This window comes from Mytilus trossulus, chromosome 10 (genome assembly GCF_036588685.1).
Source record: "Mytilus trossulus isolate FHL-02 chromosome 10, PNRI_Mtr1.1.1.hap1, whole genome shotgun sequence".
Classification (NCBI taxonomy): Eukaryota; Metazoa; Mollusca; class Bivalvia; order Mytilida; family Mytilidae; genus Mytilus; species Mytilus trossulus.
In genome coordinates, this window is record NC_086382.1 from 16787785 (window position 1) to 16805151 (window position 17367).

General features: G+C 33.0%; 1 protein-coding gene across 1 annotated transcript in view; it reads left to right on the forward strand.

Moving 5' to 3' along the window:
* Nucleotides 1-363: 363 nt before the first annotated feature.
* LOC134686954 (E3 UFM1-protein ligase 1-like) overlaps nt 364-17367 on the forward strand; it is a 69826-nt gene continuing 52822 nt past the window's right edge. The window contains exons 1-7 of the mRNA XM_063546828.1: nt 364-501; nt 2806-2951; nt 4112-4238; nt 5557-5671; nt 9971-10101; nt 15153-15211; nt 16484-16630. Of these exons, the coding sequence (XP_063402898.1) occupies nt 428-501; nt 2806-2951; nt 4112-4238; nt 5557-5671; nt 9971-10101; nt 15153-15211; nt 16484-16630 (799 nt within the window). The 5' untranslated portion in view covers nt 364-427. The remainder of the gene's footprint in view (nt 502-2805; nt 2952-4111; nt 4239-5556; nt 5672-9970; nt 10102-15152; nt 15212-16483; nt 16631-17367) is intronic.

Sequence of the window (17367 nt, forward strand, 5' to 3'; positions counted from 1 at the left end):
TTAAAATTATCAAAATTGGGTTCTGTCAATTGGCCGCACCAAAAAAGAAAAAAGAAGTGCACCACCATGTAATTTTTCAATACCGATTATTATTTTTTAAAGTTGTGGGGATAAACCCCGAAAACAAAGATTTGTAAAGGACTATACAAATCCTTGTCCCCCCTTTTTCCTCCCCCCCCAAAAAGAAAGTTTAATTCTAGAATAATAGGCTCTTCAATTTCAAACTGTCAAAAAAGATGCAATTTGGGTACCCTCACGTTATGTCTCGTGTCATATACATTGTATTGGTTTTTTTTCTCTGAGGAACCTCCACTCATAAGAGATGCAATACCACTTTTTAATTTTCAGTGTAGGGTCGGTTTTAGTGTACATTATTATAGCACTAGCAATGTAAAAGGGGAAGTAATATTGTTGACTATTCGTAAATATGGCAGACTGGGAAGAGGTTAAACGGCTTGCAGCAGATTTTCAGAGGGCCCAGTTAAGTGTAGCGAAACAAAGGTACAAGCTTTACTACAAATCCAATCAAACGTTTAATAAAAATTCAAATTGTGACTGTGTCATGAAAAAAAATCACCAAAACAAACGAAAAAAACACCGACGTATGTTGCTTGCCACGTACAACCTACTACGAGGTCGGTACAATCATTATCAGATGATTTATTTACTATAAATTTATTGTTTTAATAGTAAATGTACTTTCTTGTCCCTATCTTTTCTTCTTGTCACTTATATTTCAAACCATAATAATGTTTACCAATTTTTGTATGCAAAAACTATCATATCCTACCGTAGTCTAAAATCGTTTATCTTGTCAGTCCGTTAGGTATTTGTGTTTGAACTTAACACACGGGGAAACTCCGCATTGATGTCACTACAGTACTTCCGGCGTAGAAAAACAGTGCAAAATACGTTTTTCTGCACTTTTGAATAAAAAAACATTTCTAAAGGTAAGTTTTTATTGTTGTTCTCAATTATTGCCAAAAAATGCCAATTTTCTAATGCCCGTTTCAATCCCAACTTCCGAATATTTAAAAACATTCTAGAACTTCACAAAATCCCATTTCCGGCCTCCATTGCTTTGTGTACATTCCATTCAGCGTCATCAATCTTGTGGCAGGCAATACAGGTCAAGCAAATCGTATATTTAGGAATTTAAAAATGACATGCTCCTTACCTCTTTCGCGATTTTCCCGTGAAAAAAGCCCAACCAAAATGAAAGGAAAACTATATGAAAAAACGATGGCCATGCCATAATTTTGAACAGGCATATAGAGTTGGTTAATAAAAAACAATTTACATTTATTTTTCATAGATTTTTTTTTATTCATTATAAAAAGATGGATATTCTGACCATCAAGACTGTAGGTAAATATTCATACAAAATTCCCTTGATGTCAAAAGGGATGGCAAAAAAAGAGTTTTCCTGTTGAATAAAACCCAGAACTATTGCAAACTATTTTGAAGCAATATCCCAGAAAGAAATAACGTAATTGCCGTAGACTGAAAAATCCCCTAATTGACAGTAGAGCAATTTGATTGGATATAACGAATTGACATCACGTGATTTAGACGCCATTGAAATTTTTATGTAAACAAACAAGGTCAGAAGGTTCTGTATGGGACATCATTGTACATTTAGTTACTGACAAACAATTACGAGTTATCAAGCTTGCCAATGCATGGTTATAAAAAATTAAAGCTAAGTCTACAGAAAAAATAAGAAAAAAATAGCCTTAGTATAACGACTTATCATTACACCTGGATATGTTATACCAATGTAAAAAAAATGTTCCATCTACATAGTCATCTGAAAAAGATGTTAACATAAACCATTATTAGTATGAAAATATTTACCAATAGGTCAGCAAAGCTGGAATTGTAAGTCTTTATGGAAATATTGCCATCGAATAATGAATTTTACCCATTTATCATTTTTTGGATTTTAGGCAAAAACTTTAGTAAACTTGTAGAAAGAAACTGAAAACAAGAACGTATAATTAGCAATACAAGATCAACAATAATATTGTCTTAGGTCATGAATAAGATTCAAGGCTTTACTGCTTACTGCTAGAGAGTGGTCCTCCTTGACAATGCATCAGGGTGAAGCTGTTTGTTGTAATTGCCTCTCTTCTGCTGTAGAAGAAAAATAAACTGATTAAGGAGGCTCGCGGGTATAAAATTTTCAGAAAAAAAATCAAACATTTATTTTTCATTACAAATTTTATTAATTACCTTGAGAAGTTGTTACTTTATCATATGGTACAAAAATCATTCCAAAAAATCAAAATTTGGTGGCCCTAGGTGTCATTGTAGTTATCATTGAAAAAGCTCCAAATTATCTCCCTTTGGTGCAAAAATGCCATTTTTTAGCATTAAAATTGAAATATCTTTTTTTAACTCATCTGTGACCTATATTTCTTTTTGTTGTTTTCGAATAAGCTGCACATAAACTAAATAATTGTAAAATTTTAGCGATTTCTGTAATTTAGTTCCTTTTTTTCATTTCGATATTACTGCTCTTCCTCCTATTAGTTCAACAGAAAAAAAGGACATCAACAAAAATGTATGCTTCTTTCGAAAGAAGATTGTGAGTGTAAATGTACGGTGACCCCATTTTTTATTTCATTTTTCTATTAGGTATAAGATAAAGTTCATTTATAGAAAAATATAGCGAAATCTTATATTAAATAAAAAGAATGATTTAGACCCGCGAGTCCCCTTAAGCTAAAGGTATTCAGACATTTATATGTGTTTACATGTAGATTTGATATGTGTATTAATCAATTTGATCTTTTTGTTTAGACTTTCAGAAAGGAATGTAATTGAACTGGTCTCAAAACTTGTGAATTTAAAGCTGATAGATGTTATCTACACATTAGATGGGAAAGAATATTTAACTCATCAGGAGTTGTATAAAGAAATAACAGATGAGTTACTTGTAAACGGGGGTAAGTTTTTCCAGTGTCCAGTTTTGATTCATCTGGCTCTTGTATAAACATGTTAATTCTACATACTCCATAGTATAAGTTGATAAATGGTTAGGAAACATGGCCTATTAATAGGAGAGAATTAGATACAGAAGACCTGTTATGTTATCTCTGTTACATGTTGATAAATGGTAAAGAAACCTGGCTTAGACAGGAGAGATTTAAGTTACAATACACCTAGGCCTGTAATGTTATCTCTGTAACATCATCATATTTAATTAAACTGTCAGTGTTATCTAGTCCTGACTCAACAAATATGTAAACAACAAATATTGCCATTAAAAAAGAAAGTTGTATTAGATATTGTGCATAAATCATGTATAATAACATTTTTGTTGAGCCTTCAACTTTTGTTAAAAAAGCGAGACATAGTGATCCTTCATTCTGGAGGCGACATCGAGGTAGATAAATATTCACTATGTGGTTAAAGTTAAAAGTTAAAAAGTTAAAATCTTAAACTGTCCTGGATTTCTTCCAAACTTGGACAGAAGCTTGTGTATGATCTTTAAAAGATAGTGTCCAGAAATAAAATCAAAATTCTGTATTTTACTTATAAATGGACTTAGTTTTTCTACCAGGAAACATAACATTCACTCTGTGGTTAAAAAATTTAAAAATTTGACTAACTTTCTTAAACTATTCAGGATTTCTACCAATCTTGGACAGAAGCTTGTTTATAATACTAAGCTAGAAGAAAATTTTATTAAAATTTTGTACCCGTCTATCAGTATTTTACTTATAAACGGACTTTTCTTCCAGTTAACATTACCTACAGTCTGCAGTTAAAGTTTTTAAAACATTTTCTAGATTCATAAACTATCCTGAATTTTTACAAAACTTGGACAGAAGCTTCTTACAATCAAAAGATAGTATTGAGAGGAATATTTTTATTATATATTTCCTCATTTTTGTCGAGCCTATGATTAACAGCAAAAGTAGGCGAGACACTGATTTCCGTGGAACCCTTACAAATTTTAATGACATACATCCACCTTTGAGGTTTTAAAACTGAGGAGATTTCTTATACAGACATAATAATAATACCTCTTAAAAATGAGGGATACACATTTTTTATGCACATCTGTCTGAAAATGTTTGCATCTTTTTGTATTTCTTTTTAGGTAGGATTAACCTGGTGGATTTACAGCAGCTGTTAAATGTTGATTTCAGTCATATAGAAAGTAAAGCATCAGAGATAATAAAACATGAGAAGAACAGAAGTTTAGTGCTTGGACAGTTAATTGATATGTACGTATATGTATATTACTCCATTACATTAGTCAAGCTGAAAGTATATATATAAAATAAGAAGATGTAGTATGATTGCCTATGAGACAACTCTCGACAAGAGACCAAAACGACACAGAAATGAACAACTATAGGTCACCGTACAACCTTCAACAATGATCAAAGCCTTTACCGAATAGTCAGCTAAAGGCCCCAAAATGACACTGTAAAACAATTCAAAGAGAAATCTAACAGCCTTATTTATGTGGTCAGTTAATGTTGTCTTGCTTGCAACAAATGTTGCAGAATGTTAGATGTAGAGATGCTTATCTGTAACCAACAGCAATAGCACAGTGCAATATCGTTAAAGTTTCATATTTCAGATTGTAGAAGGTAATCCTTAACTTCACAGGTTTTCATCTGACAAGTGTCTTTTAGATTTGGTACAAGTAGAACCATTATAAGAATTTATCTGACCTTGACATCTGTCTCAGTCAATTTTTATCAAAATTAATTTTATTTATGGATGTCTTGGTCATTGATAATGAGGGAAAGATCCATATAATTATTATGTAAACAAACAAGATCATAATTTGGAGAAGCAAAAATGTACAATGTCTAACTGAAATCAACACTATAAAACTGTTTAGATTAATCTCCAACCAGGCTAATTCAGTACTGTTGATTCATTTATATCTGTGGGTACCAATTTTCGTTCATTGAGGTTAATTTGCATTTTTCGAGTATAATTAATCTGTGATTTTGGCAGTGTCTGTATATATCTTTCATCATCTTGGATTGTAAAAATTGAATTCTGTAATAACAGCTAACTGTAAGCAACCATGTAGAATTCATTACAATATATAAAAATAAGAAGGGTGGTATAAATGCCAATGAAACAACTCTCTCTTATAGTCCAAATGACATTAACAACTATAAGTCACCAGACAGCTTCAACAATGAGCAAAACCCATACATCATAGACTGCTATTAAAGGCCCCAAAATGACAAATGTAAGACAATTCTTACGAGAAACTAAAGGCCTGATATATGTAAAAAATTATCCCGCCTGACGTTCAACAAAACTTCATAATCCCCTCTGAAAGGTAAGGACTACCTTGTGTGACAATATATGGTTAATATACATAATATATTTTGAAGTCACAAATCTGAGAAATGCAATTTTATTAAAAGGTGAGCAGCGTGATATTGACCATAATGGCAGTGGGACGGCCAATAATACTTTTTTTTTCCTTTTGCATATATACTTAGTTAAAAGAGAAAAAACACTTAAACCTGATGTTATCTTATCTTTCAATTAGGTTCTTTTTTTTTTTAGATCCTATCTTGACAAAATAGCTGAAGAAGTAAACGACAAACTTCAAGACCAAGGTCATGTGACCATACCAGAACTTACCAAGTTGTATGATCTTCCTGCTGACTTTCTGTCTGAGGTATGACACACATGTATAGGATACCTTTGATTTAAGGCCTTCAAAACTAAATTTGTTTATGGTTGCTTGGTCAATTATAGGATACCTTTGATTTAAGGCCTTCAAAACTAAATTTGTTAAGGATTGCATGGTCAATTATAGGATACCTTTGATTTAAGGCCTTCAAAACTAAATTTGTTAAGGGTTGCATGGTCAATTATAGGATACCTTTGATTTAAGGCCTTCAAAACTAAATTTGTTAAGGATTGCATGGTCAATTATAGGATACCTTTGATTTAAGGCCTTCAAAACTAAATTTGTTAAGGGTTGCATGGTCAATTATAGGATACCTTTGATTGAAGGCCTTCAAAACTAAATTTGTTAAGGGTTGCATGGTCAATCATAGGATACCTTTGATTTAAGGCCTTCAAAACTAAATTTGTTAAGGGTTGCATGGTCAATTATAGGATACCTTTGATTTAAGGCCTTCAAAACTAAATTTGTTAATGGGTTGCATGGTCAATTATAGGATACCTTTGATTTAAGGTGGTATCCAACACCCTGACAATTTTGAAATGCCTCATTTAATTTTCAATAAATTTTGACAAAATGTTTACTTTGACCATTTGACAAAAATGTAAAAATAGTCCAGTCAAACTAAGTTTTAACCTCAAACTACATTTTATGTAATTGCAACAGAAAATGTTTTAGTTCTAATTTATAGCATTAAGCCCTAATTATACACTGAAAAAAGTCTCATTAAATCTAACTTGAAGAAAACTCAAAATCAGCATTTTTAATTTCCTATGGAAATTAAAATTGGAAGGGGATATAACTCTGCAAAAAATAGTCTTTTTTGTCAGTTTTTGGTTGATTACCTTAAAATTTATGAGAAGTATGATACTTTGAGAGAGGCATAAGTTCGTAATTGACTATGTGATGTAATCTTCTGTTCATGAAATATACAAAACCAAGTGTTATGGGTATTTTTTATTTTTTGTGCATATTTCATTCAAGAAATTTCAAATTTGTGGCTTAGAGACCATTTTGAAAAAAATAATGTGAAATATCTGTATATTATATTTGTTCAGCATCTTCCTTGTAGCATTCTTTAAACCACAAAAAGAAGAATATAGGCTTTTGATAAATAGTTTTATTAAGTCTCCCAAACAAAGTTTGGAGACTTATTGTTTTTGCTCAGTTCTTATTATTTTTATTATGGCACCCTCAACGGAGTTGGGGTGACGTATTGTTATTCATCGATTCTTTTTATGTCACCCTGACGGAGGTCGGGTGACATATTGTTATTGTTCGATTCTTTTTATGTCACCCGATCGACAATGTCGGGTGACATATTGCTTTTCCTCTGTTTCTTTTTCCCTATTATTATTATGGCACCCTCAACGGAGTTGGGGTGACGTATTGTTATTCTACGTTTCTTTTTTTCTTATTATTATTATGTCACCCGATCGACAATGTCCGGTGACATATTGCTTTTCCTCTGTTTCTTTTTCCCTATTATTATGGCACCCTCAACGGAGTTGGGGTGACATATTGTTATTCTACGTTTCTTTTTTTAATTATTTTTCTTCTACATGAAATTTGATGGAAGTTCCTGGGGGTCATCCCCACCCCGTTCAATTTGAGAATGTGCTATTATCTTGTAAACGGTACAGATCCCCACCCCTAAACCATATATATTCTTGTTGGGGACAATAAAACAAATCATATGAAATAAAAGGGAAGTCCCTAAGGAGTCACCCCACCCCCTCTTGTTTGATAACTTGTAAACGGTCCAGATCCTCACCCCTAAACCATATATATTCTTGCATGTGACAACAAAACAAATCACATGAAATTTGATGGAATTTCCTGGGGGTCATCCCCACCCCGTTCAATTTGAGAATGTACTATTATCTTGTAAACAGTCCAGATCCCCACCTCTAAACCATATATATTCTTGTAGGGGACAATAAAACAAATCATATGAAATAAAAGGGAAGTCCCTAAGGAGTCACCCCACCCCCTCTTGTTTGATAACTTGTAAAGGGTCCAGATCCTCACCCCTAAACCATATATATTCTTGCATGTGACAACAAAACAAATCACATGAAATTTGATGGAATTTCCTGGGGGTCATCCCCACCCCGTTCAATTTGAGAATGTACTATTATCTTGTAAACAGTCCAGATCCCCACCTCTAAACCATATATATTCTTGTAGGGGACAATAAAACAAATCATATGAAATAAAAGGGAAGTCCCTAGGGGGTCACCCCAACCCATCTTGTTTGATAACTTGTAAAGGGTCCAGATCCCCACCCCTAAACCATATATATTCTTGTATGGGACAATAAAACAAATCAAATGAAATGTAGGTTAAGTCCCTGGGGGTCACCACCATCCCCTCCTGTTTGAAACTTGTAAATGGTGGAGATCCCTACTCGTAAGCCATATATTCTTGTATGGGACAAAATCAAATCAAATGAACATGGGACCATATGAATGGGGAGTTACGGGAGCTTTGTTTGGGAGACTTCATAACATGTTACAATTACTTCTTGTAAAATTTGAGATTCTTAACCTTGACATGTTGAAAAATTCAATAAATGGTCAACTAATGAATTACGAGAGCTAGATTGTAGCTTGATAAAAGACATGAAAACACCTTTCAGAGTTGTTTGTTATACTCCAAAGACGGCTTAATTATCAAGAATCAATACATTCTGTAGAATAAAAGTGGTAAATTTATAATTTTGTATCAATTTTTATTGATATTTCTGTCTTTTTTTTGCAGAGTTATCTCCCTATTCAAGCAAATCTCCATAGGAATTTTTGAGTCTTCCTCAAGTAAGATTTTATGGGACTTTTTTCTGTGTATATTTGGGGTATAATGCTGAAGATTAAAACTGTAAAATCTCTGTTGCAATTACTTTAAGGTTAGCCTTACGGCCAAACGGACGCCCCACTTCGGCAAGCGTTTTACTGCCAGCCGGGAGAAGACCAAGTGACCATATTTCTATACCCCAGTCACCCTTGGGGATTTATACATAATACACAGAGTATAACCTACCATTACCTCAAACCTGACAATATAAAACACTTCAAAGGGGGTGGAAAAAAAGATTTGTTTAATACTGTTATGTTTGAGGTAATGGTAGGTTATACTTTGTATAATGTATTAAGAGGAGATAATCTATTGAAATGTCTTCATATGTAGTGCACAATAATGATTTGTATTTTACTGTAAGGTTTGAGGAAATGGTATGTTATACTTTGTGTATAATGTATGAAGGGGAGATAATTAATCCAAATTACTTCATAGGTTGTGAAAAAGAAGATTTGTTTGATACTGTTATGTTTGAGGTAATGGTAAGTTATATTTTGTGTATAATGTATTTAGGGGAGATAATTTATTGAAATGACTTCATATGCAGTGAACAATAATGATTTGTATTTTACTGTCAGGTTTAAGGTAATGGTAACTTCATTTAGCAATAGATTTGTTTTTGAAAGATTGAATCTTTTATTCCTCTTCTTTCCTATGTCATAAACCCTCCGATCTGGATGTGGCCAAATTAGCTTTACAACATTAATACATGTATGTACTACTAAATGTACTTCCCAGTACTTCTCATCTCTATGTATACTGTTAATTTAGAAATTATTGTTTGCATTTATTATTGCTATTTGTGAAGAATAGACAATAATGTCAGATTTATTATTGCGATTTAAAATAATTCTACCCACAGAGGCAAATATTTGAATTAAGAATGCAAGTTTTTATTATTGCGATAATGTCAATCAATCTTTTTCACCATGTTGTGCATCTTTTTTGCAATAGGTCAAACAATTTTTACCGTACAAGTTGTAATTTCAGGTTGGTGAAAAACATTCACACAAATGAACTCATCAGTCTTTTCATCTTTGTGCTCTTCCGTCCGTCAGTCTTTTCATCTTTGTGCTCTTCCGTCTGTCAGTCTTTTCTTCTCTCTGTGCTCCCGTCCTTCAGACTTTTCATCTTTCTGTCCTTCCATCCTTCAGTCTTTTCATCTCTCTGTCCTTCTGTCTTTTTCTTCTGTCTGCCCTCCCGTCCATCAGTCTGTTCATCTTTGTGCTCTTCAGTCCTTCATTCTTTTCTTCTGTCTGTCTTTCTGTTCTACTGTCTTTTCATCTTTCTGTCCTTCATTCTTTTCATCTCCATCGTTCAGTTCTTCAGTCTTTTCATCTTTCTATCCTTCCCATTTGTGTTGCAATGCTTTCTTTTAGTTAAAATGATTTACTCAATTATATAATTTTCACAGTAAAAATTTTTTTTTAGCATATACACGATCGTGTTGGGAAGATTATTCATGGACATGTAGATGCCTATGACAGAGATGTTATATTTACTGAATCATTCATAACACGCATGAAGGCACAAATCAGAGGAACATTCAGTGCGATAACCAGGTAAATATTTACTGAATCATTCATTACACGCATGAAGGCACAAATCAGAGGAACATTCAGTGCCATAATCAGGTAAATATTTACTGAATCATTCATTACACGCATGAAGGCACAAATCATAGGAACATTCAGTGCCATAACCAGGTAAATATTTACTGAATCATTCATTACACACATGAAGGCACAAATCAGAGGAACATTCAGTGCCATAACCAGGTAAATATTTACTGAATCATTCATTACACGCATGAAGGCACAAATCAGAGGAACATTCAGTGCCATAACCAGGAAAATATTTACTGAATCATTCTTTACACGCATGAAGGCACAAATCAGAGGAACATTCAGTGCCATAACCAGGCAAATATTAACTGAATCATTCATTACATGCATGAAGGCACAAATCAGAGGAACATTCAGTGCCATAACCAGGTAAATATTTACTGAATCATTCATTACACGCATGAAGGCACAAATCAGAGGAACATTCAGTGCCATAACCAGGTAAATATTTACTGAATCATTCTTTACACACATGAAGGCACAAATCAGAGGAACATTCAGTGCTAAACCAGGTAAATATTTACTGAATCATTCATTACACTCATGAAGGCGCAAATCAGAGAAACATTCAGTGCCACAACTAGGTAAATATTTACTGAATCATTCATTACACACATGAAGGCACAAATCAGAGAAACATTCAGTGTCATAACCAGGTAAATATTTACTGAATCATTCATTACATGCATGAAGGCACAAATCAGAGGAACATTCAGTGCCATAACCAGGTAAATATTTACTGAATCATTCATTACACTCATGAAGGCGCAAATCAGAGAAACATTCAGTGCCATAACCAGGTAAATATTAACTGAATCATTCATTACACACATGAAGGCACAAATCAGAGAAACATTCAGTGCCATAACCAGGTAAATATTTACTGAATAATTCATTACAGGCATGAAGGCACAAATCAGAGAAACATTCATTGCCATAACCAGGTAAATATTTACTGAATCATTCATTACATGCATGAAGGCACAAATCAGAGGAACATTCAGTGCCATAACCAGGTAAATATTTACTGAATCATTCATTACACGCATGAAGGCACAAATCAGAGGAACATTCAGTGCCATAACCAGGTAAATATTTACTGAATCATTCATTACATGCATGAAGGCACAAATCAGAGAAACATTCAGTGCAACAACTAGGTAAATATTAACTGAATCATTCATTACATGCATGAAGGCACAAATCAGAGAAACATTCAGTGCCATAACCAGGTAAATATTTACTGAATAATTCATTACAGGCATGAAGGCACAAATCAGAGAAACATTCAGTGCCATAACCAGGTAAACATTTACTGAATAATTCATTACAGGCATGAAGGCACAAATCAGAGAAACATTCAGTGCCATAACCAGGTAAATATTTACTGAATCATTCATTACATGCATGAAGGCACAAATCAGAGGAACATTCAGTGCCATAACCAGGTAAATATTTACTGAATCATTCATTACACGCATGAAGGCACAAATCAGAGGAACATTCAGTGCCATAACCAGGTAAATATTTACTGAATCATTCATTACACACATGAAGGCACAAATCAGAGGAACATTCAGTGCCATAACCAGGTAAATATTTACTGAATCATTCATTACACGCATGAAGGCACAAATCAGAGGATTATTCAGTGCCATAACCAGGTAAATATTTACTGAATCATTCATTACATGCATGAAGGCACAAATCAGAGGAACATTCAGTGCCATAACCAGGTAAATATTTACTGAATCATTCTTTACACACATGAAGGCACAAATCAGAGGAACATTCAGTGCCATAACCAGGCAAATATTAACTAAATCATTCATTACATGCATGAAGGCACAAATCAGAGGAACATTCAGTGCCATAACCAGGTAAATATTTACTGAATCATTCATTACACGCATGAAGGCACAAATCAGAGGAACATTCAGTGCCATAACCAGGTAAATATTTACTGAATCATTCTTTACACACATGAAGGCACAAATCAGAGGAACATTCAGTGCTAAACCAGGTAAATATTTACTGAATCATTCATTACACTCATGAAGGCGCAAATCAGAGAAACATTCAGTGCCACAACTAGGTAAATATTTACTGAATCATTCATTACACACATGAAGGCACAAATCAGAGAAACATTCAGTGTCATAACCAGGTAAATATTTACTGAATCATTCATTACATGCATGAAGGCACAAATCAGAGGAACATTCAGTGCCATAACCAGGTAAATATTTACTGAATCATTCATTACACTCATGAAGGCGCAAATCAGAGAAACATTCAGTGCCATAACCAGGTAAATATTAACTGAATCATTCATTACATGCATGAAGGCACAAATCAGAGAAACATTCAGTGCAACAACTAGGTAAATATTAACTGAATCATTCATTACATGCATGAAGGCACAAATCAGAGAAACATTCAGTGCCATAACCAGGTAAATATTAACTGAATCATTCATTACACACATGAAGGCACAAATCAGAGAAACATTCAGTGCCATAACCAGGTAAATATTTACTGAATAATTCATTACAGGCATGAAGGCACAAATCAGAGAAACATTCATTGCCATAACCAGGTAAATATTTACTGAATCATTCATTACATGCATGAAGGCACAAATCAGAGAAACATTCAGTGCCATAACCAGGTAAATATTAACTGAATCATTCATTACACACATGAAGGCACAAATCAGAGAAACATTCAGTGCCATAACCAGGTAAATATTTACTGAATCAATCATTACAGGCATGAAGGCACAAATCAGAGAAACATTCAGTGCCATAACCAGGTAAATATTTACTGAATAATTCATTACAGGCATGAAGGCACAAATTAGAGAAACATTCAGTGCAACAACTAGGTAAATATTAACTGAATCATTCATTACAGGCATGAAGGCACACATCAGAGGAACACTCAGTGCCATAACCAGGTAAATATTTACTGAATAATTCATTACAGGCATGAAGGCACAAATCAGAGAAACATTCAGTGCCATAACCAGGTAAATATTTACTGAATCATTCATTACACGCATGAAGCCACAAATCAAAGGAACATTCAGTGCCATAACCAGGTAAATATTTACTGAATCAATCATTACATGCATGAAGGCACAAATCAGAGGAACATTCAGTGCCATAACCAGGTTAATATTTACTGTATCAATCATTACATGCATGAAGCCACAAATCAAAGGAACATTCAGTGCCATAACCAGGCAAATACTATTCAGAAATTATTGCAATATTTGTTATTAATGCAAAAAATGTGTCTTGTTATAATTGCAATAATTTAAACTTGCATTTTGAAAGTTTTTATATGAATCATACAGGATTTTGCTTAGTATTGCAAATATTTAAATCGCATTTTGGTCTAAAATGACAAAATTGTCATAATGAATGCAGGCAATAATTTCTGAAATTATAGTAGTGCAGGATTTTGATAAAATAGCTTAAAAAAAAAAAGCTCTATGGAATTAAGAGATAGTTGTGTTTCTATTATAATCTAAATTGATCAATTGTTATAAGATTTCCATCAAATAATTACTGTGGATTTCATTTTTTGTTCTTGGATACCACTTTTCATGGATATTTGATTTTGTGTTTTTTTCATGGTCTGCATACAATCCTTCAGAAAAATTGTACCTGTTGAGTATTTGAATTAGTGGATCACCATTACCAATGAATTCCATGAAAATTAGTATTCTATGAATAACAAAAAGGGATGCAAGTATTGCTCAGAAGTACAGAGTATTGAATTCCCAAACGAACATCACTTATGGGTTTCCTGTATATTGCTGTCTTCTTTATATAAAATGTCTCTTCTGAAGAACCTCTTTTTGTAAATTTGAAAAGGCATCAGTGACTAATCATACTAGAATATAAAATACATTTAGTTTTGAATGCTTGTACTAAATATTCATTTAAAATGCCCCCAAAAATATGTGGGGTATACCTAGGCTAATCCTTTCAACTAAATATGTCTGTGGCATTCCATCACATTGGTACAGTCAGAGGAAATATTTTCTTCTGCAATACAAAGTTGACAAATGTCCCCAATATGAGTTGACAATATTTTTTTTCAAAATAAAATGAATTTGTTGCATCTGCAGGTGACCCTCAGTGAATAGTTTAAACTTCTAATTCTTACCACAACAATTACCAAAAACCAGGCCTGTAGCCAGGAATTTCCAATGGGGGGGGGGGGGGGGGGGGGGGGGTCATTGAACTCATTAACAGTCACAATATGAACAGAACATTGACTTTAACAGTGCTTATTTGTTTTCAAGGGGGGGTCATCCAAACCCCTCCTCCCCCCCCTGACTACGGGAATGGAAACTATTGTTTGATATTTTTTCCTTGTTAAAATTGCAAATAGCTGTTCATTGTATAAGAATATGGTTTCTTCTTACTGTGGATTCATTTATTTTTGTGGGTACCAGTTTTTCGTGGTTTGAGGAAAACTTACATATTCGTGGATATTTAATTTCATGGTTTTGGCAAAATCTGCATTCATTCCTTTAGAAAATTTGTAATCCTTGAACATTTGAATTCGTGATTTTTCTGTTTCCACGAAATCCAATAAATTGGTTTCCAACGAATATTAATGAATCCACAGTAATTGATACTTATAGATAATGAGTTATTAATTATGTTGTACTGTGGATTCATTATTATTCGTTGAATAACAATTTCCATGGATTTCATGGGTACATGTTAACCACAAAATTAAATGTTCAACGAATAACATATTTTCAATAAGGGTTTAATAAGACTTTAGCAAAACAACGAAATCAAATATCCATGAAAATGCAAGTTTTCCACAATCCACAAAATATTGGTACCAAGGAAAATAAGAGAATTCACATTATATAAAAAAGCCATTGTGATATTCTCTATATGATATCATTGCTGGTGAGGAAACAGTGCTTTATAACAAATATATTGTTTTACTTTCAGACCAACAGTCATACAAAGTATAATGTCCAGACATAGTTTTCAGGAAAGATTATTTTATTGTAAGTATGAGTTTACTATAAACACAGCATTTGATTAGAACTGACAGAAATCATTTTAGTTGCCCCAATGTGGTACCTTTGGAGTTCTTAGGTCTGAAAATACTATAATAACAGACATTGCCTAATATCATTTAGGCAATAAACTTACTGCCAATGCCAGGCATTATCCTATTGGTAGGATTTAAGCTTAAAGCCTTATATAAATAAGTGAGGGTTTTTTGCACCTTCTTTTGTGTTATGAGCAAATATTAAAGAAGAAGATGAATTTAAACAGACTGAAATGATCTGTAATACAAGGTCAACGAAATAGAGATTTTTGTAATGAATTCTATTCTGGTCTAAAATGTCAGAGAGTGTCCTTTGTTGATTATGCACACAGACCTAGGTGAGTGACACAAGCTCTTTAAAGCCTCTAGTTTAAATTGTAATTCAGTTGGCAAGATGTTTTAAGGATGTATTCTTCTGACATTTCAGTCTCGTTCGGTCTCATTGAAATCTCATTCTGGAATGATTTCCAAAACATGTGATATAAGTGGAAAATAGCAATGAATTTGATAATTGTCATAATCAAACTTAACCCTGTGAAAGAATTGTGTATTTCCAATAAGTAGTTTTATAGTAATGAAATTTTTAAAATTTATTACTTAATCAAGTCAGTCCTTTTTAGTGTAATTTTGAGAAAAATGAACGAGGGGTACAAATAATTACTTTACCAGAAACATAAACATCCCATATAACTTTTTCTTTTCAAATTTCATAGATATGTATTTTTTTCAATCTATTATAACAAGGAAGTTGAAAAAATATGCATTTTGTTCTTAAAACAGAGAAAAATCACAAACTTACAAATTTGACTTGGAAAATTTGACACGAAAAAGCATCAAAATATGATAAAAAATTCTTATATTAACACCTACCCATACATGCTATAGTTGTTTTGAGTTGATTCAGATTGTTCCCCTTCATCTTTGTTGAGAGTACTGGTATGAAACAAAGTTTAAATGTGGAACTGTCATTTTTTTCACAATAATAGCCCAAAAAATCATCAAAATTGTGTACTTTCAGTGGGCCGATGAAAAAAAAGAAGCGCCTGCTCTTGTTATAAATGGTATATACATGTATGTATGTTAAGAAATAAATAGAATGGATGATTTGTCAGCCTTTATTACTCAGCTAATTTGATCAATTCCTTTCCTTAGAGAATAACTTGACAAATCTTCAGATTGTACGCTTTTCATATTTAGGTCATAATCTAATATGTATATTTTATAGCATTATTAGAAGATCTAGTAAATACAGGTCGACTTGCAGGATCTATCTCTGGAGGAAGACATGAAAAAGCCTTGTATATACCTAATATCTACACTAAATCTCAAAATGAGTGGGTAGATTCCTTCTATAAACAGAATGGATATTTAGGTAAGTATCAAACATGACTATTAAGGTGGTACCTAACACTACAGGGAGATAACTCTGTAAAGCTAGCTAAATGTTTTATTTACGTTGTGTTGTAAAGGGAATATTAAGCTCCTCAGTAATCAAAATTGGTGTTTGTCAAACTGCTATATAACCAGTGTAATTTTTCTGATAAAACGGTTGTTCAAAATTTTTGAAACTTTTATATTTTTGTTAAAGGGTCAAAGTAAATACTTTGCAAAATTTTATGAAAATTAAACGAGCCAAATTAATTTTAGTGAAAGTGTTGGGTACCACCTTGAGGTACAGATATACTACAGTTTGAAGACATATTCACTAAATAAAGGCAACAGTAGTATACCGCTGTTCAAAACTCATAAATCCATGGACAAAAAACAAAATCAGTAACAAACTAAAACCGAGGGAAACGCATTAAATATAAGAGGAGAACAACGACACAACACTGAAATGTAACACACACAGAAACGGACCAAGCATCAGACAAAATCCCATTAGAATAACAAATATAACATCAAAACCAAATACATGAATTTGGGATAGACAAGTACCGTGACTAGTCTTATCGCAATGTGAATTTACACTCAAAAATAAGAGAAAACAAACAACGCAATGTTAAAATTTAAAACACAGAGAAACGAACAATAATTTAACAATGGCCATCTTCCTGACTTGGTACAGGACATTTTTTAAGGAAAAAAATGGTGGGTTTAACCTGGTTT